This window comes from Camelina sativa, chromosome 11 (assembly GCF_030686135.1).
Source record: "Camelina sativa cultivar CO46 ecotype springtype chromosome 11, ASM3068613v1".
NCBI lineage: Eukaryota > Viridiplantae > Streptophyta > Magnoliopsida > Brassicales > Brassicaceae > Camelina > Camelina sativa.
The window spans coordinates 17,473,520-17,499,061 of NC_141890.1; the positions used below are offsets into that span (position 1 = coordinate 17,473,520).

At 38.3% G+C, this 25,542-nt stretch overlaps 3 protein-coding genes and 1 non-coding gene across 4 annotated transcripts; 3 read left to right on the forward strand and 1 right to left on the reverse strand.

Moving 5' to 3' along the window:
- Window positions 1-7,366: 7,366 nt before the first annotated feature.
- On the forward strand, window positions 7,367-8,354 carry LOC104723762 (enoyl-CoA delta isomerase 2, peroxisomal). Its single transcript, XM_010442161.3, has one exon. It carries the CDS (start codon window positions 7,503-7,505, stop codon window positions 8,223-8,225), a length of 723 nt encoding a protein of 240 aa, XP_010440463.2. The 5' UTR covers window positions 7,367-7,502; the 3' UTR covers window positions 8,226-8,354.
- Window positions 8,355-18,807: 10,453 nt separating this feature from the next.
- LOC104723763 (uncharacterized) lies at window positions 18,808-20,963 on the forward strand. Its single transcript, XM_010442162.2, has 5 exons — window positions 18,808-19,084; window positions 19,973-20,087; window positions 20,187-20,276; window positions 20,367-20,465; window positions 20,652-20,963. The coding sequence occupies exons 1-5, from the start codon at window positions 19,017-19,019 to the stop codon at window positions 20,757-20,759; spliced, it is 480 nt and encodes a 159-aa protein (XP_010440464.2). The 5' UTR covers window positions 18,808-19,016; the 3' UTR covers window positions 20,760-20,963.
- A 196-nt stretch (window positions 20,964-21,159) lies between these two features.
- On the forward strand, window positions 21,160-21,233 carry TRNAT-AGU (transfer RNA threonine (anticodon AGU)). Its single transcript has one exon. It is a non-coding gene; the product is annotated as a tRNA-Thr (tRNA).
- A 177-nt stretch (window positions 21,234-21,410) lies between these two features.
- Window positions 21,411-23,422, reverse strand: LOC104723764 (transcription factor bHLH104). The gene is made up of 5 exons (XM_010442163.2): window positions 22,984-23,422; window positions 22,362-22,667; window positions 22,189-22,272; window positions 21,938-22,100; window positions 21,411-21,851 (listed from the first exon to the last, which is right to left on the reverse strand). Exons 1-5 carry the CDS (start codon window positions 23,037-23,039, stop codon window positions 21,609-21,611), a joined length of 852 nt encoding a protein of 283 aa, XP_010440465.1. The 5' UTR covers window positions 23,040-23,422; the 3' UTR covers window positions 21,411-21,608.
- Between the last annotated feature and the right edge of the window lie 2,120 nt (window positions 23,423-25,542).

Genomic DNA, 25,542 nt, shown 5'->3' on the forward strand with positions numbered 1-25,542 from the left:
CGTGTTACGATCACGTGAGTTACTAACTTTGAAAACCAAATTTTATATAATAAGATGATTATTTTTCTTAATTAATAAATGTAACATCCGTGAACCAAATTGGGGATTTTGGGAGTGAGTGTCGATCGACACCAAGAGGAGTGTCGATCGACACCATCAATTTTGGTTTGACATGGTTTTTTTAATTCGTCGTTTTTGTTGGGTCTGGTTCAATTGAAGTCTCAAACCGACATCTTTATAGAGGAAGTCGACCTAGGGTCGTGGATAGAGAGAGTTGGTCGCCGTTTTTGAGAGGAAAAGGGAGAAAATAGAAGGTTTGAGAGTTTGGTGAGTTTTGGGGGAGATTCTTGGCTTGTTTAGGTGATCTGTTCCTGTGGAGGAGAAATCTTGTGCTAGAGAAGAAGGAGAAACTTCCTAGGGTGCTGGATTCGTCGTTGTTGGGTCAGAACTTTCTGCAAAAGAGGTGAGTGCATGACCATGGCTGATCTAAGCTTGAGAATCCTTTGTTTTGCTTGTTTTGTGGCTGTTTGTGTTGTATTCTTGTGTTTTTGTGGTTGGATGTGGGTTTCCATGAGTTTCCATGAGTTTTGGATGAGTTCTGGACGATTTGGAGGATTTGGGAAGCGGAACTTCGACTTTCGGCTTCGTGTAGATCGCATTGCAGAGTTGGTGTCGATCGGCACTAGGTTGGAGCCAGTGTCGATCGACACCACTCTAGTGTCGATCATCACCACTTTGGTGTCGGTCAATACCACTCTGGTGTCGGTCAACACCAACTTGTCTATTGCGTGATTTCCTGGTTTGTTGTGTTTGTTGTTATTTGTTAAACATTGGAATCTCAGTTGCTTGTGTGCATAGCCTATTAGATGGGAAGATTGTCTTACTAAGTATTTGTGATAATACTTACGCATCTCAATTGTAGTTTGTGGTGTGCAGGTTTGTGACGTGGAATCATGGCGATGAGGAGGAGGATGATCTAGGGTCTCGTTTGTGTGTGTTGGATATATTGTTTATGTTGGAACCTTGGTTAGAGCTATGTTAGGTTGTTGGATAGAATAGTTAGGAAATGTCATTGTATTGATGAAATGTTGGCTTTTGTATTATTGGTATGTTTCCGCTGTGCTTAATGGTTATTGCTGGTTTAATGATGAGTTATGGTTTGGGTTGGTTTAATTAAGTAGTATGGAATGCTTAATTATATATTGTATTTATTATTATTATTATTATAAAAAAAACGGGTTGGTCATTTCAGTTTGGTATCAGAGCTCTTACGGTTCTAGCATGGTTAAGTGGATGGTTTAGAGCGGTTTAGAGATTTAATTGGTTGAACTGATCTCTATGTTTGTTGATGCATGACGTTGTATGATGGAATTAATTATGAGTAGTTAGTCAATTTTTTGTGATATGGAGTCCTAGTATCATCCTCTTCGAGCCTTCAATAAGATTCCACGGTAAGATGTATGCTTTGTGTGCGGTTTTGAATTGTGTGCTTAGTCTTCTGTTCTGGGTAGTGAAGATGGTTAGAGGTGGTGTTGTTGCTGGTTGTGGACCTGGACGTGGTCATGGCAGGGGCAGAGTCCCGACAGTTAGTGAGTCTGTTGACCAGAGTGTGATAGTTGAGGATGTCGGCGAGTCGCAGGGCTTCCAGGAGGGGTCCATGAGTGTAGCCGGGGGTACTGAGAGGACCGTAGGTACTGATGGAGTCGGTGTGGGTGGTGTCGGTGCCTGGGTGGCCGGGGATGCTAGGGTTCTGGGTGCGGGAGTATTAGAAGGTGGAGCCCCTGACCTAGCGGGCTTGTTGACACAGTTGTTAGAGCGGATACCGGGAGTGGTACCGGCTCAGGCTCAGGTAGTACCGCCAGTGGCGGTGGGGGTGCAGCAGCCAGTGGCTGCGGATGTAGGAGTTCATTCTTGTTATGTCAGTTTGCTAAGGGAGATGAACTACATCGGTACTGAGCGGTTTTCGGGTGGTATTAACCCTACTGTTGCAGATGCGTGGAGGACGAGAGTGGAACGTAATTTTCAGTCACTCAGATGTCCTAAGGAGTTTTGGGTGGACATAGGATCCACAACCTGACTGGTGACGCTCAGTTGTGGGGGAGATCAGTGGCTGTTAGGAGAGTGCAGAGGGAGATGTCTTGGGCTGACTTTGTGGAGGAGTTCAACCGCAAGTATTTTCCTAGAGAGGCACTAGACCGTTTAGAGGTGCAGTTCCTACAGTTATCTCAAGGGACTCGGACGGTGCGGGAGCTGGACTTGGAATTCAGTCGACTTCTGATGTATGAGGGTCAGGCGATGGAGTCTAAGGTAGCTCAGATCAGGAGGTTTATGGGGGCCTTTTGTGATGACTTGAGGGTTCACTGTAAAGGACGAAGTTATGCTACGAGAGCGGAGTTGGTTGAAACCGCAGCTGAGATTGAGGAGGACATCCGGGCACAGGTTGTGATGGTCAGTCCAGCGGTTCAGACAAGTGAGACTCAACCGAAGCAGGATCAAAAGAAGAAATTGGAGAGTACTTCAGGGGTGATCCAAGGCGGACGAGGATGCTTTGGATGCGGGAACAAGGATCACAAGCTGGCAAACTGTCCCAAGAGAGATGGACCGCATGGAGATCTTCGAGTGTGCTTTCACTATGGGGAGGTGGCGCATGTAAAGCCTCGCTGTCCTAAGTTGCAGCCGTTGGCAGTGGCGGTAGCTCAACCAGCGGTAAAGCTGGGAGCGCAGACAGGAGGAGTACCATGAATTTACACTATATGGCGACGGGAGGACTGAGTAGCAGATCCAGAGCTTGTTTTTTTTATTATTATTAATTTTTGTTGGTTGCTTTGTTTTTCATTTTTGGGATTATAAACGATTGTTGCACTTTGAAGTTTTATTAAGATGAGTTTCTTTTATGAAATTTTTCGACTCGTGTGTCATTTGAAAAAGGAAATAGATCAAGAATTCGATAAATGGAAAGTTTCTATAAATAGAAAGTTTCTACAAATGGAAAGTTGGTATGGAAGTTAGAACTTTACTATTTTTGGAAAGTGTTCGGAAAATACCTTAAGGGTAGGGTGTTTCCTAGGTGACCTGGTGGTGGTCATGGTGGTATTCGGGAAGGAGTATATGGTGGTTAGTATGACATTGCGACGCGGACCATGGGAAGTGATTCTAGTCGGAAAGTGCTTGGAGATGTCAAAACTTGTTTGCTCTAGGGATGGTGGGTTCTGAACAACTCATAAGGAGATGGTGGTTCTCCTGAGGGGATGGTGGTTCCCCTTTATACTTATAGCTTGAGGGGTAGTGGGCCCTGAGAGCGGCAGAGGAGATGGTGGTTCTCCTGAGGGGATGGTGGTTCCCCTGTATACCGATAGCTTGAGGGGTGGTGGGCCCTGAGAGTGGTAGAGGAGATGGTGGTTCTCCTGGGAGATGGTGCTTCTCCTGAGGGGATGGTGGTTCCCCTGGTACTGAGATCTCGAGGGTGACGACCCAAGAGTGAGACGATATGACTCGAGGACGGTGGTCTGAGACTGAGATAGGTATGGCTCAAAGATTTTGACCTGAGAGTGGATGAGTTGGGAGCAAAAAAAGTCTAGGACAGGTGCGATGACCGGTGCGAGATTCTTCTCGAGAGGTATCGAGCTTAGAGAGGCGGATAGGTGGATATATGCAGTTGGAGCAGATATTTTGCTGCTTGGTGGTTAATCCAGTTGGATATTAGAAGTTAAGTGGGCAGGTGTAACATTGCAATGTTATACTCGGACCACAGAAGGTACTTTTGGTCGGGAGATGTTTATAGTCGTTAAAGATTGTTGCTCCTGAGGGGATGGCGATTCCCCTGAATACCGATAGCTCAAAAGACTAAGGGCTCCGAGAGTGGTAGAGGGGATGATGTTCCCCTAAGGGGATGAGTAGTTCCCCTGATACCGATATCTTGAGGATTGTTGTCCAAGAGTGAGAAGGTATAACTCGAAGACGCTGGTCTGAGAGTGAGATCGGTATGGCTCGAAGGTTGCAACCTAAGGGTGGAAGAGTTGGGAGCAAGCAATGTATAGAAAGTGAATATTCACATGACGGCGAAATGTAGACCTCGAGAGTGATGGTGGTTTAATCTTGGATTTTAGGATTATGTTGGCCGGTGTGCCAGGTTTTATGACCGGTGCGGTCATTAATGTGTGGCTGATGTGCCAGGATTGGGTGGCCGGTGGTGCTAGAGTCCCGGGAAGGAGAGCTGCAGCAGGTATGAGCCGGCAATGACATGGTTGCCAGGTACATATGTTCACGAGAAGCCTTCATGGCAGGATAAACTAATTGTTGCGACGATGTTGGATGAAATTCATCGGAGATGGATAGGGTTGCTAGATTCAAGGTTTTGGTAAGCTTGTTGGAGGGAATAAGTCAAGTGGTTTGAGTTAGCGGCCTGCAAAGCATTTGATGCGGTGAATCAGAATATGCGAACATATGGTACTTGTTTGTTTTATTACGCTCGTATTGATGATTTGCTGTGGAGAATTGCAAAGCGGAAAGCTATTTTTGGAATAAGCTATCTTGTGGAAGTTTTCCCTAAGAGACAAGTTACTAGAGCCTTTTGGATAGGCAAGAGGTGTTGATATTCGAGAGGTGGTGAGTTGATGTCGGCATACTTGATTATTAGTCTAGTAGAGCTGAAGTAGTAACTTGAGGATGATCTAGTGACTCAATTCGTTGTTGTCTGACATTGCTAGGTTGCTAGAGTTAGGTCATTAGAAACATTGCTAGGTTGCTGGTTCCATGATTCCTGTTGGTTGAATTTTGGATATTGTGTATGTTATAATTATTGGATATTGGTATTGGTTATTTTTACTGTTGATTGTGATTGTGGTTAGGTGGCTAGTGGGTATGGGGCCACTAGTTGTATTCTTGTGTCTTTGTGGTTGGATGTGGGTTTCCATGAGTTTCCAGGAGTTTTGGACGATTTGGAGGATTTAGGAAACGGAACTTCGACTTTTGGCTTTGTGCAGATCGCGTTGCAGAGTCGGTGTCGATCGACACCAGGTGAGTGTCGATCGACACCATGTTGGAGCCACTGTCGATCGACACCACTCTAGTGTCGATCAACACCACTCTAGTGTCGATCAACACCAACTTTTCTGTTGCGTGATTTTCCTGGTTTGTTGTTGTTTGTTAAACATTAGAATCTCAGTTGCTTGTGTGTATATCCTAGTAGATGGGAGGATTACCTTACTAAGTATTTGTGATAATACTTACGTATCTCAATTGTTGTTTGTGGTGTGAAGGTTTGTGACGTGAAATCATGGCGATGAGGAGGAGGATGCTCTAGGATCTTGTTTGTGTGTGTTGGATATATTATTTATGTTGGAACCTTGGTTAGAGCTATGTTAGGTTGTTGGATAGAATGGTTAGGAAGTGTTATTGTATTGATGAAATGTTGGCTTTTGTATTATTGGTATGTTTCCGCTGTGCTTAATGGTTATTGTTAGTTTAAGGATGAGTTGTGGTTTGGGTTGATTTAATTAAGTAGTTTGAAATTTTTAATTATAATATTGTATTTATTATTATTATTAATATAAAAAAATGGGTGGAGTTTTTTCAATAAACCACATAAAATATTTTATATATATATATCTATACATACAAATAAAAATATTGTTCACGTCAAATAATAATTTATGATGGTGTCTTTTATCAAGTAACGCTTGCCAGCCTAATTAGATTCAAAAGAAGTGGGAAAGTCTCCCCATGCAATCGACTTCTATTTTGATAGAGAGTGAATAATTAGATTCACATACCTATGTGTTTAGAACCTCTTGGATATAAAAACTAAAAAACAAAATAAAGTTCTGTCATTGATTTGTAGAATGGTCCCAGCTAAGTGCATATTCATGTTTTTTACAACTTGAAAAATGGATTTTTATATTATAATATTGTATCTTGAATATCACATCATTTATCTAGTACTATTCTTTTGTAACATGCATTATACGGTTTGAAGACCATGCAAGAATGCAGAAAAAATGAGTGTCAAGTCATATGCTGTAGCCATAAAGATCAAAGTCTACTCGGTACACACAAATTTGCACTTATCGAGTTTTTTGGAGACAAATTTTGTGAGTGAGATATTTGTGTCACCTCTTGAATTGTTTTGGACCGTCGTCAACCACCACCAAAATAGGACAAATCAAGTACAATAAACATTTATTTGTTTACATATAAAATATTTATATTTTAATTTTTTATATAATCAATAAAATCATTCTTTTATGAACAAAATTATAATTCAAAACATCATTTTATAGTATAGATCTTATTTTTTTTAAACACTATTCAACACAAAAGTTCAAGCTTATCAACACATTCCCTATATAATACAGAAGTACACAATTTTTTTTTGGTACACTATATAATAGTTATAGGTTATAAAGTTATATTATTATTTGATTCATTAGTTGGTTACAAAATAGGTTATATGGATTGTAACCATTAGTTATACCTAAATTTAGGATATTCTTAAAAAATGATATTCCAAAAGATAAAATAAAATCTCCAAAGAGTATATTTACATAAGGCAAAAAAAATCTCATAAATTAATCAATGTTAATTGTGATTTCTGATTATGCAACCAAAATAAAATCTTATCTAACACCTATCCAAACTTTTAATATAAATCATTGACATCTCCATTCACCGGAATACACCATATTCATACAAAAAAAACATTATTTGTATAGTCTAAATTTACGGGTAAAAGGAAAGTATATTAATAAAATTAATACATTAATAATTTAAGTATATTATTTGTATAGTTTGGATTTACGAGTTCACTTGATTATTGTAATCGAGATTTACTGGTTTCCTTAATTATTTTAGATGTATTATTGATAATAACAATGAATCTTGACACGAACCACAATATCTACAGAAATTTTACCTTAATCATTCACACTATTATTAGCCAATTAATTCGGAAGAATAATACCACTTTAAAGAATAAAATATATAAACAAATTTGACAATATAAACAAACTTTTTACAAAATCTTCTGAATTAACAATTGTAAGCGATATATGAGTTTACATGTAGTAGATTATATGATAAATTGAGTTATGATTTTTATAATGGATGAGAGCTTAAATTAAAATATTAAGATTATATGATAATATTGTTTAAAAATTAATTAAAAATATGAAAAACTATTTTAATATACAAAAAATATACATAATTTTTGTGTAATATAAAGTTCAACCCGTGCTATTACTCATCTAGTTGTTTCTTTTAATTGTTTTGCATAGTGTGATCACTCCTAAAAGGAAATACCATCTAAAATTAAATTTTGAGTTTGACCAAAAAATAGGAGATTAGTTCACGCCGGCCCATGGGCCTTTATTAAGTGAACCCATCAATTAAAATATTTATTAATCAAAGATAAGATCTCTCCGTAACATAATTCAACCTCACCAAAGTCACACATTTCAATTTCAATTTCAATTGCAATCATTCTTCCTCCGATCACCACCACCACCATGTGTACGTTAGAGAAACGCGGCGATCTCTTCCTCTTAACCCTTACCGGCGACGGCGAACACAGATTCCATCCCGACACGATCGCCACCATCCTCTCCCTCCTCGATCAAGCCAAATCTCAGTCCAAACGTGGATCCGTGCTCATCACCACCGCTCACGGCAAATTCTTCTCCAACGGCTTCGATCTCGCCTGGGCTCAAACCGCCGGATCCAAAACCGGAGCCGCGAACCGGCTTCACCAGATGGTCGAATCATTCAAACCGGTTGTCGCAGCGCTTCTCGATCTCCCTATGCCGACGATCGCCGCCTTGAACGGCCACGCCGCCGCCGCGGGACTGATTCTGGCTTTGAGCCACGACTACGTCTTCATGAGGAAAGACCGTGGGGTTCTGTACATGAGCGAGGTTGACATAGGTCTTTCGATGCCGGAATATTTCTCGGCGTTGGTTAGGGCGAAGATCGGGACGAGTGCGGCGAGGAGAGAGCTGTTGCTGAGTGGGAAGAAGATCAGAGGAGAAGAAGCGGTGGGTTTGGGGATCGTTGACGCTGCGGGGTATGATAGTGCGGAAAGTGTTGTGGAGGCTACTGTGCGCCTTGGTGAGAAGTTGGCGGCGAAGAAGTGGAGTGGTGAGGTGTATGCGTCGATAAGGAAGAGTTTGTATCCGGAGCTTTGTGGTATTCTTGGTGTGGAGGCTAGAGTCTTTGCAACTCCCAAGCTCTAAAGCCTCTCTTGAAGAGTGAATCTTTCGTTTAAACAAAGAAAGAAAGAAAAATTGTTTTGGGAGAAACACAATGTTAAACTAGAATTATGGTCCCAGGTATAATAAACATGTTCAATGTTGGCTTTTTCAGTGTTGTTGTTCTTTAGGATTGGTTTTAAATCCGTAACCGAAATAATTAGGATTCGGTTTAGAGGCTAAATAAATGAACTCGAGGTACCGGAAATTGGAGTTGGTTTAGCTAGGGGTTGAACTTGAAGTGGTTATCGGAGGAGAAACAGTTCTGTTTTGGTCTGCTTTTCTCGAATCAGTGTTCTTTTGGCATAAACAGTGCTGTTTTGTGGTTTCTCTCGCTATTTTCTGAAAAGTATTTGAAGCCTTTAGGATAACAGTGTTGCTTTGCGCTGCTATGTCTTATAAAACATTAAACTAGGATTTCGGTATACTGTGAAACAATTTTTCATATAATTATAATTGGATTAATTTATTTTGACATATCATATCGAATGTGTTAACTAGTTCTGCCCCAAAAAGCCAATTCAAATGTACCCAACTAAAACAAAACCGAATTTCGAGGAACCGAATTCGAATCAAAATTGACGTACTAACTGTACTAATTTTGTTTAAATTGTTTGAAATTATTATTATATAAATTAAGTTAATGAGTTTGCCCTAGCCGTAAACTCTCTCTTGCACATCTCCGAAGCTCTCACTTCCGGCGGCGTTGATGTCGGTCGGCGTCTCTGGGATACCATTTCTTCCTCTCTATCGTCTCATATGTCTTTTAAGTTTGGTCTCTGCGTCTGTTGGTTCTATCGGATTGGTTATGACATCTCAAATCTCCATTCCAAAACTGCTTCAACTTCAATCTCCTCTTCCTCAGCCGGTGGATCTTGAACTCTATCCAGCGATCTGGCTCATCCCGCAATCAACTGCAACAACTCTCCGCTCCTCGGATCTACATCCACTCCCCAAATGTTTTATTCGGAAGCAGATGGACGGGAGCTCTGTGTTGATGTCAGGGCCATGGAAGATCTTGACAACGATTTCAAAACTCTGGCACTCTCTGTTTCCCCGGTTGTTACCTCTCTGGACCAGGTTTGCTCTCCACTCATATCTCAGTTGCACGGTAGATAGTTTACCTTGGTTAAACTATGGTACACCCCTGAACTGGTACCTAATCCGACCACATTTCGATAGTTGTATATCACGATCAAATCTGTTAGTATCAATATTTTCTGCTTGGTCAAGACGAGTTAACCTCGGTAGCAGAACACTTGATCTTTCTAGAATAATTGATAATCATTTGTGTCGAAACGAGTGTGTATCCGGGTTTGATATGAACTATACTCTTTCCCACCCTAAGCAATCATTGGTTAGTTTATTGGTTTCTTTAGTCCGAAGATTGCTTTTGAATCTTAAACCACCACTATTGCTAGATTGGCTTAGGAGTCTTTTGAAAATCATGTTAATCGGTTACCCTAGGGATGATCCCGCTTATGGAGTTTGCTTGGTGAAGCTTGGCATTATGATCCCACCTCTATGGAGTTGGGGTTACCGATGCTTCATCAACTCTCTACCTTTATCTCACCAAATTTCAAAGATCTTTAACCCGCAAACCAACTACTTTCTGAAGTCCCTGCATATAATCTTGAAGACTAGTGGCATTATGACCCTCACTTCAAGGAGGAGTGGTTACCACAACCTCTTCAAGTCCTGCCCTATCATCCTTGGACCAACAACTACCTCTGTAGTAACTGGTTATCAGAGCCTCAGCTCCCCTGCTCGATCCTTTGGCAACTCAGTTTTGCCATTCTCATCTCCGCCAAGTCTTCGAAGATTCAAGACAGTGGCTTTCTACTCCTTTGACTTGTTCATGGAGTCTGCATCGGTTTGCCTTGACCTCACATGTTCCATGCTGCTTCCTAGCATGTGGTTCATAGCTCTCAAGCTCTTCACATCGAATGCTCCTATCTATCCTTGTACTTTCATTGCTCTATGCTTTGGTTTTTTTTATCCTCTGTTGTACTTTAAACAATTTATGCATTGTCTGTTACTTTCTAATTAATGGAATGATAACACCTCTTTGATCAATAAAAAATAAATTAAGTTAATAAAAAAATAATCTCTTTTTACATATATTGTGATTCAAAATTTTAGAAACATACATATAAAAATTTAACATTCCACTTCGTCTAAAAATAGTTTTTAGACAAAGATATAATTCATATTACAAATAAGATCAAATTTGAATCTAAATCCGAGTGAGTAGAAACTTTAACTTGACAAGCATATTCAAATTTTAAATTTTGTATATGTTTAATTTAATTTAAGTTGAACCCTTAAATTATGGCAGATATAAAATTTTAAAATATCACATAACGGGGTTATAAGATGAGACAAGTTGAAAACTAGTTACAATGATCTAAATCTCTGAAGATTGACCGGTGTTTTCTAACTTTCTAGATAAATTTCACCTGCTCTAGATTTTCCACTCTTTAGCATGTATAAGATTTCACGCTTGTCGAATCTTGAAAGAGAATTGCCTCGCTCGGTCATCCATATCGTTAATCTCATGAATTTCTTTTGTAAACACTTTCTCTTTGGTTCAGACTACCAATCTTGGAGTTCTATTTTAATTAAAGTTTGATTGAAAAAAAAAGATGAGATGAATGTAAAACGACATTAATATAAATTTAAAATATTATTAATCCAGTAGTATAATACAAATAAACCATCATTCTATTATTTTGTTAATACCAAGATATTAGAATACTAAACATGTTAAATTAATTTAATTATGATTGTGAAAAAAATATATATTTTGCGGCATGTCGAGAGTAATCCTACTATTTACGGACATCGGTCTAAGGGCATCTCTAATGGTACTCTATATCTTACTTCAAAATTGGAGTAACACTATTTATTTCTCTATTTTTAGAGTAGAGCTTTTTTGTTTACAAAGTAATCCCTCAATTGTTATATCTTACCATTTTATACCTAAACAAAAGTTATGTAATAAAAATTTACATTTATATAATTTTATCTTAAAAAGAAATCTATTGGATTGATTTAAAATTCAAAATACAACAATAACATATATTTAATTTATAAAATATGATGACATAACAAACGATAAATATAAAATACATAACTAGTACCACAAGTTTAATTTTAATAATACTTTACTTTTATTGATTTTTTGTTAAAATAAAATAAGTAGACATAATTTGTAGATTTTGAAACTAAAAGGTTATCTTAGAAATTAAGAACAAAATAAAAATATATAATAAACTTAAAATCTTGTTTTAGAGTAAGAAATAGAGCAACCATCGGAGTAAACCTCTACTCTATTTTTAGAGATCTCTATATTTAGAGTAAAATATAGAGGTAACCATTAGAGATGGTCTAATTGAATTGTGGTATCATCTAGAAAACTGCATGCCCATTTATTATAGTATTAATTCTTTTTAAACTTAAACAAAAATGTATTCAACTATATGTTATGAAATAATTTTAAGATAAAATTGTTGAACTTTAAAATTTTACTAACGTCATAAATGAAATAAATGATTCTAATAATACAGTAAATTGGTGACTATAATATTTCATTGAACATGTTTGTCCACATAAAACAAAAAGCAAAGGAAAAACATTCCCTATATAATAAAACGGAAGTACAACTTTTTTTAGGCTATATAATATAGGTTATAAGATTAATTATTTGATTATTTGATAGGTTATAGGTTATATGAGTTAGTTAAATCTCAATTTCAGATCCTCTTAAAAAATATTCCAAAAAAATGAAACAAAATCTCCACAGAATATTTAATTAACTATATATAGTCAACAAAATATATTATTTTTTATGATTGTTCCACGGATTAACAGTGATTTTCGATTATACTAGCAACTATATATCAAAATAGCAAAAAAATGTTTATTATGATTGATTTGATAAATTTCAAAAAATTTAGGCTAATCTGCAGAAAAATCATAACAAATCTCAAAAAAATTTCAAGTCCTCATATTTAGCATATGATTTTATTGCATAATGTTTTATTCACAAAACCTTTTAAAATTAATCACATAAATTATATTTTATATAAAAATTATAATATAAATAAAAGAAGTTTCAACCCGTGCTAAAGCACAGGTCCGAAATCTAGTATTTTAATACATTTTTAAGCATCAATAAATGATTTTTTCTTTGTACAGGAAATACAAGGTTTCCAGAGTTTTCAAATCCACAAATTCTATTTTCGTTCTCTCGCTAGTTTGAACTTTGAACTAATGTTTGAGTGTTGTAGTGGATAACTAAATTTTATCTTAGCTTATGTTTGATTAGTTGTTGGTATTAAATTTTGTGAGTTGGTTTCGTCTTTTAAATTTTTTGATGAAGTTATCGATACTTTTAAAATTTGTTTTTATAAAAGTGCGATAGTAGATCGATAACATCGACAGAGTCTGTTCGTTTCGTCGCCGCAAATACCTGCAGCTGCGTCAGCCGCAGCTATCGTTGTTCGTTTGGTTGCCGCAGGTACCTGCGTCAAACGCAGCTTCTGATTTTGAACGTCGATTAGATGCGGCAATTAAAAAAATTGCATTTGCCGCTGCCGCAGCCGCCAGCGTCAACGAAACGAACAGACCCTATATCAACATAAATACAGATCATCTAGATCGTTATTAAATTTTAAATGTTCATAATTTTTGATAAAATGTATATCAAAAAATTACACTCTAATGTATGTCTTTTTTTTTGTGTGTGTGCAATTGCGTCAAAACCCACAAATATGTATACTTAAATAAAATAAAAATGCTGTAATTTAAAAAAAAAAGGAAAAAGAAAAAGAAATAAAGAAATAAAGAAAGAAGAAGAGATGATAATCCACGATGAAAAGGGCGATTTGGTTTCTCCCCTGATGGTTGAACTTTGTCTCCACGGAGACGGTTACCGACGGTTTCGTCGACGTTGAGGGGCTTTACCCACTCTGTGATCGTGCGTCGGTTATCTCTACGAAGTGGATCTCCCTTCGCGATGCTCATTTGGCGGTTGGAAAGAAGGATTTGTTCTATAAATACCGAACTCTGGATCTACGATTTCTCCATCTACGTTTCTCGATTCCTTTATTCATACTCCTATTTCAATACCTTTGTTTCAAGCTTCTCTCAATGGCTGATAATCTCCGACAAAGAGTATAAGATATCAACTTGGGTGCCGATGATGCTCCGCTTGCAATTCCGGAAGTTGTGTTGGCTAATGCTGCAGCAGAGAATCATTTTATTCTCATTGGTCGTCCAGTCATGCCGCGCCGTCAGAATGTGCGTTCCATCATCGCGTCTACGCCCAGAATTTGGGGACAAGCTGGTGTCGTTCATGGTCGTATGGTGGGTGGTAATCACTTCCAATTTATCTTTCCTACTGAAGGAGAAATGGAGTTGGTTCTTCGTCGTGGACCTTGGGGCTTCAATGACCGGATGTTGATCCTCCAACGCTGGTATCCCAATGACAATCCTCCTCTTATTGATTTCATCCCTTTCTGGATTCAAATCCGTGAAATCCCGTTCCAATTTCTCAACCTTGAAGTCATCTCTTACATTGGTCGATCGATTGGTAATCTCCTAGATGTTGACTATGATGCGGAGGCTGCTGCTAGAGTTGAGTTCGTTCGCGTCCAGATCCATTGGGACATCACCCTTCCACTCCGCTTCCAGCGTCATATCCAATTTCAACAAGGCACCAACATGCTTCTCCGATTTTGTTTTGAATGCCTCAGGGGTGTTTGCGAGGTATGTGGTATGATAACACACGACACAGGTGCTTGCATTCTGCAAAATGGTGGTGAAGAACACTTTGACAACAATGATGATGATGAAGACCCTGGTCATCCTGCAGACCTAGGCAATCATGGTGTGGTCATCCGAGAGATTGATGAAGAAGATCCGATTCCTGAAGCTGCACAAGTGTTACCTGCTCCAGCTGTTCGTCCTGAGGCTGAGACTATTGATAACCACACTGCTCTTCCATATGTCAGTCCTACGGCTCTTGAATACACTGATACCTCCATGGATGCCAGAGGTAAACGTAAGAGAGATGATTCACCTGAACCTGCTGAGAGGTTGGAAAGCACCAAAGCCAAAAGCTTTGATGATGGAGAATGTAGCTATCCAAGGGACATCAGCAGTCCCCTTGATCTTGATAGAGGCGCGGTGGGCCCTATACCACCACTTCCCCCATGAGGACAGCCGCTTGGAACTGTAGAGGATTAGGCAATGACCTCGCAGTTCGACGTCTAAAGGAGATAAAGAAGACTTACTCTCCAGACATCATTTGCCTCTTTGAAACAAAACAAGGAGACGACGTTGTACGAGACATAGTTGCAGAGCTAGGATATGATCGGGTTGTAACACTCCCTCCTGTAGGTTTAAGTGGTGGTATCACACTTATTTGGAATAGTCGTATTTCGGTTTCAGTTCTTAGTCATTCCCCAAATCTTGTAGATACGCATGTTCAAGTTAATGGAGTTGGTTTTTATTTGTTGTGTGTCTATGGGAATCCAAACCCATCTCCAAGACACTTAGTTTGGGAACGTCTACAACGGCTTGCGGTGAATAGAAATGGTCCCTGGATATCTATTGGAGACTTTAATGAGATTAAGAACAATACTGAGAAACGTGGAGGCCCTCTCTCACCTGAAAGCTCCTTCTTAGACTTCCGGAAGATGATTCAAGTTTGTGATTTTCAGGACCTTAAGTATACTGGGAACCCTTTTTCTTGGGTAGGTAAGCGCTATACTCATGATGTTACCTGTTGCTTAGACCGTACTATGGTAAATTCTGAGTGGTTAGCTCAATACCCTGCGTCCCATGTCGAGTTTCTGGAGCTCCTTGAATCAGACCATAGACCGGTTATCACTACCATGTCAAATGACTTTACACCCCGGAGAGGTCATTTCTATTTCGACTCAAGAATGGTAAACAAAGAAGGATTCAGTAATGCTGTAGACAAAGGATGGACTTCTATGAGACCTGGGCAAGCAATGTGCCTACACTCTCGACTCAAAGAATGCAGACGATCCATTTCCATTTGGAAGAAAGGAAACAGAACAAACTCTCAGGAAGAGATAGGCATACTGAAGAAACGACTTGACCAAGCTCATACAAATGGCTCCCCTACGCACCATATTTGTGACCTCCGAATGAAACTGAGCTGCGCTTATAAGGAAGAAGAAGAGTTTTGGAGAATCAAAAGCCGGAAAGTATGGCTAGCAAGTGGTGACCGCAACAGCAAGTATTTTTTCGCCACAGCAAAAAGTCACACTGCCGGCAATAAAATGTACTCGATTCTTGATAATGAAAGATTTGAGCATTGTGGAGATAATCAGATTGGTAAAGTAGCTGAAGCATACTTCACAAAGCTTTTTAAAAGCGAGTTGACACCACAGAACAACCATTATCATGTTTTTCGAGATTTCAAGCAAAGAATCACACCAATGATCAACCAGGATTTAACAAAGCCAGTCACTGAGAAGGAAATAAAGGCAGCAGTTTTTGATATTGGTGCTACAAAGGCTCCAGGACCTGATGGTTTCACTGGAGCTTTCTACCAGAATTTTTGGAATACTACTAAAGACGCAGTCACACAGAAGGTTCGTGCTTTCTTTGATCAAGGAGTCTTCGACAAGTCACTCAACCATACCAACATCTGCTTAATCCCTAAGACACCTGAAGCGAAGCATATGAGTGAGTTCCGGCTAATAGCTTTATGCAATGTCAGCTATAAGATAATCTCTAAGGTTTTGGTTGGGAGATTAAAACATCATTTGCATGGTTTCATCTCAGAGGAACATGCAGCCTTCATCCCTGGTAGAATTATAACGGATAATGTACTCATAGCACATGAGCTTATCCATGCGCTCAAAGTGAAAAGGCGTTGTGCAAATTCCTACATGGCGATAAAAATAGACATCACCAAGGCTTATGATCGCCTCGAGTGGGATTTTCTACAAGAAACAATGTTTAAATTTGGGTTCGATGTCAGATGGATTCAATGGATCATGATCTGTGTCAGAACTCCAACCTTTTCAGTCAACATAAACGGCAACCCTCAAGGTTTTATCCAACCAGAAAGGGGAATTAGGCAAGGTGATCCCCTTTCTCCCTATTTATTCATTGTTTGTGCTGAGGTTTTAAGTCATATGATGAAGAGGGCTGAGGCTCAAGGTCTGATTAAAGGAATGAAGATCAACAACGCTTGTCCTTCTGTGAGTCACCTCCTTTTTGCGGATGACTCTCTCTTTTTCTGCCAGGCGAACATTAAATCTTGCATTGCTATCAAAGACATCCTTTCACAATACGAGCAAGCCTCAGGACAACAAATCAACACTAGAAAGTCTGCATTGACGTTTGGTAAAAGGGTTTCGGAAGCCACTAAGACGCAGATACGGCATCGTCTACATATTTATAATGATGGTGGGTGTGGTAAATATTTGGGACTGCCAGAACAGTTTGGTCGTAAGAAGAAAGAGCTTTTTCAATATATTGTGGAGAAGGTTCAAAACAGAACGAAAGGTTGGAATAACAAATTTCTATCTCAAGGTGGGAAGGAGATTTTACTAAAAGTGATAGCACTTGCAATGCCGGTTTATACGATGAATTGTTTTAAGATTCCTAAAGGGATCTGTGAGGAAATAGAGAGAATTATAGCAAACTTCGGGTGGAATACTCAAAAAAATGGTAATGCGGTGCATTGGGTAGCATGGGATCGCTTAAAGTATATGAAGAAGGAAGGAGGACTTAGATTTCGTGATATAGAACGGTTCAATGAAGCTCTACATGCCAAACAAGCCTGGAGAATACTACAACATCCGAACAGCCTTCTGTCACGTATTCTTAAAGGTCGATACTTCTCCGATTCAAATATACTTGATGCTACAAGAGGAACACAGCCTTCTTTCGGTTGGCAATCTTTATTATGTGGTCGTGATCTCCTTAAAAAAGGATTATGATTTACGGTTGGAGACGGCTTAAGAATCAATACATGGACTGATCCTTGGTTACCAGTGCATCGTCCTCGACCACCACGGTTAGCTGCGAATATACAAGATGACTCATCCACTGTAAACACTCTATTATTGCTAAATCGAAGCGGTTGGAATGAGAGTTTAATTCGTGAGACGGTTCATCCAGATGATGTCAGGCATGTTCTACGGATAAAGAAGAGTCATTGGCAAACTCAAGACCACCTTGGAAGGCACTAAACAAAAAGCGGTCTATACTCAGTCAAGTCTGGCTATTGGCTTGCAACCCATCTTCCAGAACAGGTATTTCAAGTTAGACATCCTTTTGGAAATCCGCAACTAAAAATAGAAATCTGGAAAACAAAACTTCCTCCAAAATTCAAGCACTTCCTCTGGCGTATGACTTCTCGTGCTCTAGCTACAGGAGATGAACTAGTGCGACGACATATCTCTTCTAATCCATTTTGCAAACGGTGTGATCAGGTTGTTGAAACTACTGAACATCTCTTTTTTACATGTCCCCATGCTATGCAAATTTGGAGATGTTCTAATATCCCTATCAGAAGTCTTCTAAATCCAAATGAGCCCCTTGAGGACAAACTGAAGGCGATCTTATACTTTCATAAACAGAGGAGTCACTATGATCGACTATCCCTCCTCCCATTCTAGATTCTTTGGAAAATATGGACAGGTCGTAATAAGCTCATTTTTCAGAGGAAAAACCTCAGTTGGCAGAGATTGTTGAAGGAAGCAAAGCAAGAAACAGATGAATGGTTAGCTATTATTCCTCCACCCCCACGAGTTGTTACCCAGGTTCAAAGTTCTACCAGCAGTAATAGAAGGAACAACTCTAATTGGCAAAAACCACCCTATGGATGTGTTAAGTGTAATTATGACGGTAGTTTTCTAAATGTTGACAGACAAGCAACATCCGGTTGGATTGTGCGAGATTATCAAAGACAGTTTAAGAATGCAGGTCAAGCCACAGGGTCTAAAGTTATGTCAGCTTTTGAAGCTGAGTGTCAAAACTTAATATTTGCTGTGCAACAATCATGGAGTAATGGGCATAAAAATGTTATCTTTGAAGGTGATTGCCAAAAGTAGGTCAAGGTGATCAATTCTTCCTCTCTGCTTTTTGACGTCTATAACTGGGTACAAGACACAAAAGGCTGGTTGACGAGATTTGATAATGTTATCTCCCGCTGGACATCAAGGCAATCAAACTTTTGGCGGATCAATTAACTAAAAATCAGCGTGAAAGAAATGTTGAATTCTCTTTATACTTTTCAATCTTTCTATGTATTTTGCCTGATTTCAACTCTGTATTTGCTAATTCTTAATCAATGGATTTGAAGGGTTAAAAAAAGAAAGAAGAAGAGATGTCCTGTATTAAAAAGGTGCAGAAATGATGGTAGTAGTAAATGAGCCGCATTTTTTATTGGTCGCCGGCTTAAGTAGTTAAATGACTAGGACTCCTGGAAGAACCTCATTGGCTAACCCACGTGTAAAGTATCCTACGTGGCATTTACTTCCCAATGAAGTAGCGAATTATAAAAAGCAATATTAAATGTACTCGCGCGTGTAGGTCTACGAAGCAACTCTCCTTCTTCAACTTTTTTGACCCTCCCCCAAAATTCTAAATATTTCAAAAAATTAAAAGAGGCCTCTTCGTTTTCTTTCTTCTTTTTGATTTAAGGAACCAAATCTGACTTCTCTCTTTTTGTCTTCTGCGTTTTGATTCCGGAGAAGAGAGAAAGCAAATAGAGAGCTTTCAATGGAGTTGGTTTCTTTCCTTGGTAGAGCTCTGTTTGTTTCCGTCTTTCTTCTCTCCGCATGGCAAGAGTAAGCAAATTTCTCTTCTACGACTCCCGACTCGTTTTAGATTCTGCTCTTTTGACTCGTTTTAGATCTGCTCGTTTTAGATCTTGCTTTTTTAGTTCGTTTTCCTTTGTCTCTTTTAGTTCAATGTGTTGCTTATTCTTGAGAGAGATATATCTTTGCATTGTCGTCTTAGAGAGCAGAGTCAATGGGTTTAGGTTCATTTCTTTAATTTGGTAGCTCGATTTGTAGATTAGTGTGTGAGTTTTGGACTAGTTTCTGAGGAGATTGAAGTGAAAAGTGTGGATCTTGCTTTGGGTTTGAATTTGATAGATGTGATAGTATAATAAGCTGTTTCTGGTCAGACTTTGACTGTGATTGATCATTAGTTCATTACATTGTTTGATTTATCTCTCTCTCTGTAATTTTGGCGCTTTGGTCTTCTGAAGTTTTTTACTTTACGGCCCTCGTTAGTTGGGGGTTAAAAGTTGCTTGTTGAGTTGGTCTTTTTGTTGGTGGTGGTGTAATTGTAAGTCTTGGTCCAAACTCTAATGTAGTTTACTTCAACTAACCTTCCTTTGTTTTTCTTTATGGTTGTCACTCCTTTCACCTAACCAAGGAAACTCATTTACTCTTCCAGTTTCATGTTTTTAAGTTAAACAGTTCAATTGTTCTGACTTACAAATGCAGATTGTAGTAGTGTTTTTGTTGTTCTTTGTTGATAATATTTGCTTCTTTACTTATCTCTTGAAGAAATCTATTTCCTTTGTTCCCTTCTTCCGTAGCTCTATTGACTATCTCTGCTTTGTTATATGAGATGCATTGCAATTTGATTCACTTAGTTTAACTCCACTTTTTTTCATTCCCTTTCTGATCGAAATAACCATATTTTTCACCTGCTACTTCGAGCAGATTCAATGATTTTGGTGAGGATGGTGGAAGATCAGCTAAATCTTTGAAACCAAAATTCAATGCCTTTGTAAACCACGTGACAACTCATACTGGCCAGCATTTGCCACCAGTTGATGTACGTTCTTCTTCATTTCTATTATATACTTTGTCCAAGAACATTTTTACCAAATAGATTTTGAGATTCCTTTTTTTGTTAAATCTGCTTGTTTTGCAGATGAAGCTTCTTGTTGCTGCTGCCATAGCCTTGAAGGGTATTGGTGGACTTTTGTTCGTCTTTGGCAGCACCTTGGGAGCTTATCTCTTGGTATGTAACAACTACTGCTCCTTTCTAAATTACTGTTGTTTACTTGAATGAAGAAAACCCTGTTAAAACCTCTACTAAATCTTGTTTCAGCTTCTTCATCAAGCCGTTGCTACCCCAATTTTGTATGATTTCTACAACTATGATGTCGACAGAAAGGAATTCGGCCAACTCTTTTCAAAATTTACTCAGGTTAGCAAATCTTATTTTGGTTTATTATTTCTTATCTTTGCATAGCAATAACCGAGAGTGAATTACAAACAAACTCAATCCTAAAACTTAATATATGTAGCGGTGAACAGGGTGAGATTTATGTTTCATATTCAATGTTGATCTAGACCTGAGACCACCTTCTATTCTGTGTGTTTGTCTCTTCAGAGCTTGGCTCTCCTTGGAGGACTGCTCTTCTTTATTGGAATGAAGAACTCAAGGAGACACGGTAGGCAACTCAGGAAGAAGACGGCTCCAAAGGCAAAAGCAAACTAAAAAAGGCCAGGTGTTTCATCCGGTTTATTTGAGTCTGTATTTTATTTTTCATTTTGTAATCCAGGACGTGTTTAAAGATTGTATCTGATGAGGCCATTGGAAGGCAATGACTGTGCAAATCATTTTGCTTATTTTCATGAAGCTTATGATACATTTTGTAGAGATATTTATGCATCTTTAGAGAGAGACCATTTCAATTTCGAATTTGCTATTCTTGTTCTGTCTTATTTCACAATGTGACTGATTTATTAACTTACGTAATAGCCTTTAGGTTAACTAACTTCAGTAAACCCATTTTCACTTGCTCACTAAGTTGCTAATTACTTGATTGGTAAATATCATTTGAATGGCTCTACTCAATGAATGTTAATTTACATAGGGAAGGTATAAGAAACAAGAAGCTCTCGTAGCTCAGTTGGTTAGAGCACCCGTTTAGTAAGCGGGAGGTCTTGAGTTCAACTCTCAACGAGAGCATTTACTTTTTTGTTCTGAGCTAAAATTTTACTTTTTTGTTCTTAGCTAAAATTTTGGTGCTAACTTGACTTCTCGACCCCTACCTTTCTAGTTAACAAACTCATCTCAGATTTGGTTTAAGAGAACTGGTTCAAGCATTATATGTAAGAAGACTCCGATTAGAGAAAAAATCAGAACAGTCAAAGTCTCTCTTTGCATAAAATCTACTAGAAACAAGAAATCACAAGCTTTAGGAGTTCATTATACATTTTTATTTAAAAATACAACCCAAGACCAAGAGTAAAGCTTTTACACTTGCCAAACGGATGAATCCTAAACCAAGTGATTGAGATTCCCTATGGGTATCAAAAAAAAAAAAAAAACAATTGAGAGTTTCTATGCAGCAGGAGGCCTGAGTTCTTGATCACGAGATGTGTCACGAACTGATTGAGGCATATAATGCCACATTGGCATGTAGCCGTAACTCGGGTAAACAGCCATTTTGTTGTGGTTAAATGCGGCTGGAATCTGAGGCATGAACCCTGAAGATGGAACCACCATTGACTTTAACTGTTGTTCCGTCTTCTCCTTATCCGCCTTCAACACTAGTTTCTCCTCCCTTAGCTCGTTCTTCTCCGCCTACAAAGATATGTAAAAACCTTAAAAATCCGCTCTCAATTCAATAGAACAAGATTCTTGGTTTATGAAGAAAGTGATGAACCAACCTTGAGACTCTTGATCTCCTCTAAAAGCTTCTGGTTAGTTTCTTCAAGCTTATGAGCTTCATCTCTAAGCTGATTCAAGATACGGATTGCATCATCAATTATAGCCGGTTTATCCGTCTTCGGAGTCCTCCCAGGCTCCAAAACCGAGCTCAAATCCATGAACCTAACCAACACATTTTTTCTTCTTAAGACAACTTAATTCATAAAACAACATCAAAATCCAACACAGAGACTAAAAGCTCTAAACATACCTCTCATTTAGCTTCTCCCTCCTCAATCTTTCACGACACGCTTTGGTTCCTCCTCCTCCTCTGCTACACGATCCAGTCCTTGCACTATTAACAAGCATCACAGATTCTATCAAAACACACAATCAACTACCGCCAGCTCACAAAAAAGTATGAATTCCTTTCCAAAACTTTACCGCTTTCTCGAATAATCGTCATCTAAATGTTCCTGTTCTTGCTTAACAGCTCCACCAGATGAAGCAGAATCGATCTCTACTTCTTCTTCCTGCACAGTTCCACAATCTTTTCCCGCTACTTGTTCTGGCTCCTGCGGCAAAACACCATCAAACGACGACAAGTCCAATTGAGGTCCAATGCTAAAGACTTGTCCTGAATCCTGCTGCAAATTCACCCCATATGACACAAAATCTGGGAAGGTATCTTCTTGATTAGGCTGCAAATTCACACCAAATTGTGTGTAATTATCGAGTTCTGCTCCATTACTGCAAGAGAGTCATGAACAGAGAGATCCACATCCATCAGTAGAGAGTATATATATATAACCAATATAGACTATCAGATTAACACAACAAAAAGGTCCATAGAGTTACATCACCTGTTCAATTTAAACCGAATCAAATCTTAGGCCAAACAAGAAACAAAAACAACCCTTTCACAGAAATCGAATTGAACATTAGGAAATCAAAGCCAGGAGACATAAAGATACGATTTTGAGATTGGAAAGTGGATTAAATTCGATTAATCAAATCAAACGAAAACAAAATGAATCGAAGCGAAGGGGAGTGAGAAAGGAAGAACCTTTGATCGAAGCAAAACAAATCAGAGACGAAATCATCGTCGAGAGAAGGATACATTTGAGTCTCCGTGAACAGATTTGAGAATGTATGTGGGAAAGCTTCAACGGAGGAGACGCCAAGGTTGAGAAAAATATATAAATTATTAGAGAGGTTTAGATTATTAAAGGGATCCCATTAATTAAAAAGAAAAAAAATTCCGAGTGACGACAAGGAGATAAGAATGGTGGGAACAATATTCGCCGATTTGATATTAGTGGAAATAAAAAAAAAGACACGATTTTTTTCCTTTCACTCAAAAATTCCTATTCGGGAAAAGACAAATCGGGTTTCAAAAACAGCCTTTTTTTAAGGCACTGAAAGATGGACGAAGAGAAGAAGAAGAAGAAATAGAGAAAACCAGAAACACATTTTAATATACCTTTGCATTAATATTCCATGTTACAAAATTTATCGCTCTATACAAATATAAAAATTGATAATGGGTCTGTTCGTTTCGTTGACGCTGGCGGCAGCGGCAGCGGCAAACGCAACTTTTTTAATCGCTGCATCTAATCGACGTTCAAAATTAGAAGCTGCGTTTGTCGCAGCGTCATGCCGCAGGTACCTGCGGCAACCAAACGAACAACGATAGCTGTGGTTGACGCAGCCGCATGTACTTGCGGCGACGAAACGAACAGACTCAATATGGTTAGTTTGATCTTGGATTACATCAACACTTCAGCCTCGTTCCCTTTTTATATTTGGCTTACGATTAGGTATATAAATGATTATAAGTAAATGGATTGTTACTGAAACTTTATCAACCGCTATTGTGAAATTTTATCGCATCTGCGTTGTTCTTTTTTGAGTAGTAACTTTTCTCTTCTTTTTTTTTTTTTTTTTTTTTTGGCAACCGAGTAGTAACTTTTCTCATGGAGTGGAAGTTGATAAACCAATCAGGTGCAAAAACATCTACAAAAGAATTGCTGATAGTTTTTTTGATGAGCAAGAGCATCAGCTTGAGAATTACTCAATCTAGGAATATAAAGAAAACAAAACTCAGCCAAAGACAAGAATTTCATATATAGTTCTGAACTTCTGATAGGGAAAACGACATCTTGAGTCCAAATTATGAGTTTCTGTTAAGATACGTACATGTAATAACGACACTTGCCTTTACATTCTGCTGAACAAAAAAAAAGATACATTCTAAAACCTTAAAATTTCTAGCTACAGATTTAAGCCAAATTTAGCAATTATAAAATTATAATTAACAACATTAAGGGCTAGTTATTCCATTAGTCGATTTGTTTAGTGTTGCTAAGTTGGTTAAGGAAACAATAATATAATTAGATGATCCAGAATTTATCTGGTGAAGTTGTTAAGTAATAAAGAGTGAATTAAAATAAATAAACGAGGGAATAACGAGATGAAAGATTATTGGAGATATGATTCATATCCTGATTGAGAGAACCAGTCCCATCAAAATCGTATAAACATCAACACCGATAAAAAGAAGCATGTTGTGGTCGATCAGTGGTTACAGTGAAGGAATAAAAGGGGTCCCTAAGTTTTTTTACCTCTTGGGAACCAATGTAACGTCCTTTGTCGTTCCCAAACGCGACTTACAAATTTTATATCACAACATAAAATACTAATTCTTGTGAAGTATCATCTCGTGACATAATATTGCTCTGAAAACGACTCATGTGGAACGCACGACGACTATAAAAAACAATTTACTTACTTCGTCAACTATATATATAAACAACGATACGATTGCGTATAGTAAACCCTTTACAAAAACAAAATTAACTATACAATTCCTTACTTACACAATTTTAGAACTAGTAGAATCTAGAGTTTACCTAGTTGAAGCGTTGAAGTACTAAATTATATAGCCATTATAAACGAGGCATTGGTTATATTTTACATCGGGCACGGCTACTAACTTAGTTTTGGCTGCCAAAAGTTGTAAAAAAAAAGAAAAAAGGATAGCTAACAAATACTGTACATAACTTTTAACAACTTTAATAATTATACATCATTTTGAATTGTTAAATTTGCCTCGCAAAATTCTAATCCATGCTTATCACCGCAGCAACAAACTGTTAAACAAGTTTTCTAGTGAACCTTTTTGTTTGACAACACCTACCATGTTTTTTTTTTTGCTAAGTGAGTAGATATCATAAAAATGAAACAAAGTTGGTTACCAAGAATTTGGTTCCTTGGCAAACAAAAACAAAAAAAAAACAAAGGAAGCAAAATAACTTTCTCAGAGATTAACTTCATCTGATCCAAAGACCCAGTAATATCTTGAACTTCCTTCGATGTCTCCTAGCAGTAATTATGGTATTGATGATCTCTCGGTCTATAGTCTTGAAGAGGATAGACGGATGAATGTCTTGGAGATTGTGGAGGAGGTTATTTCTCTGCTTCCAAATAGCACAGATTAATGTGACTTGAGCGATTCTCTTTCTTAGCAAAGATCGGGAGGAAGCTGCGCTGAGCCTGATCCAGGCCAATAAGTTTTCCCAATTTATGAACAGAACCGGTGGGAGCTTTAGTTTGGTTTGAATTT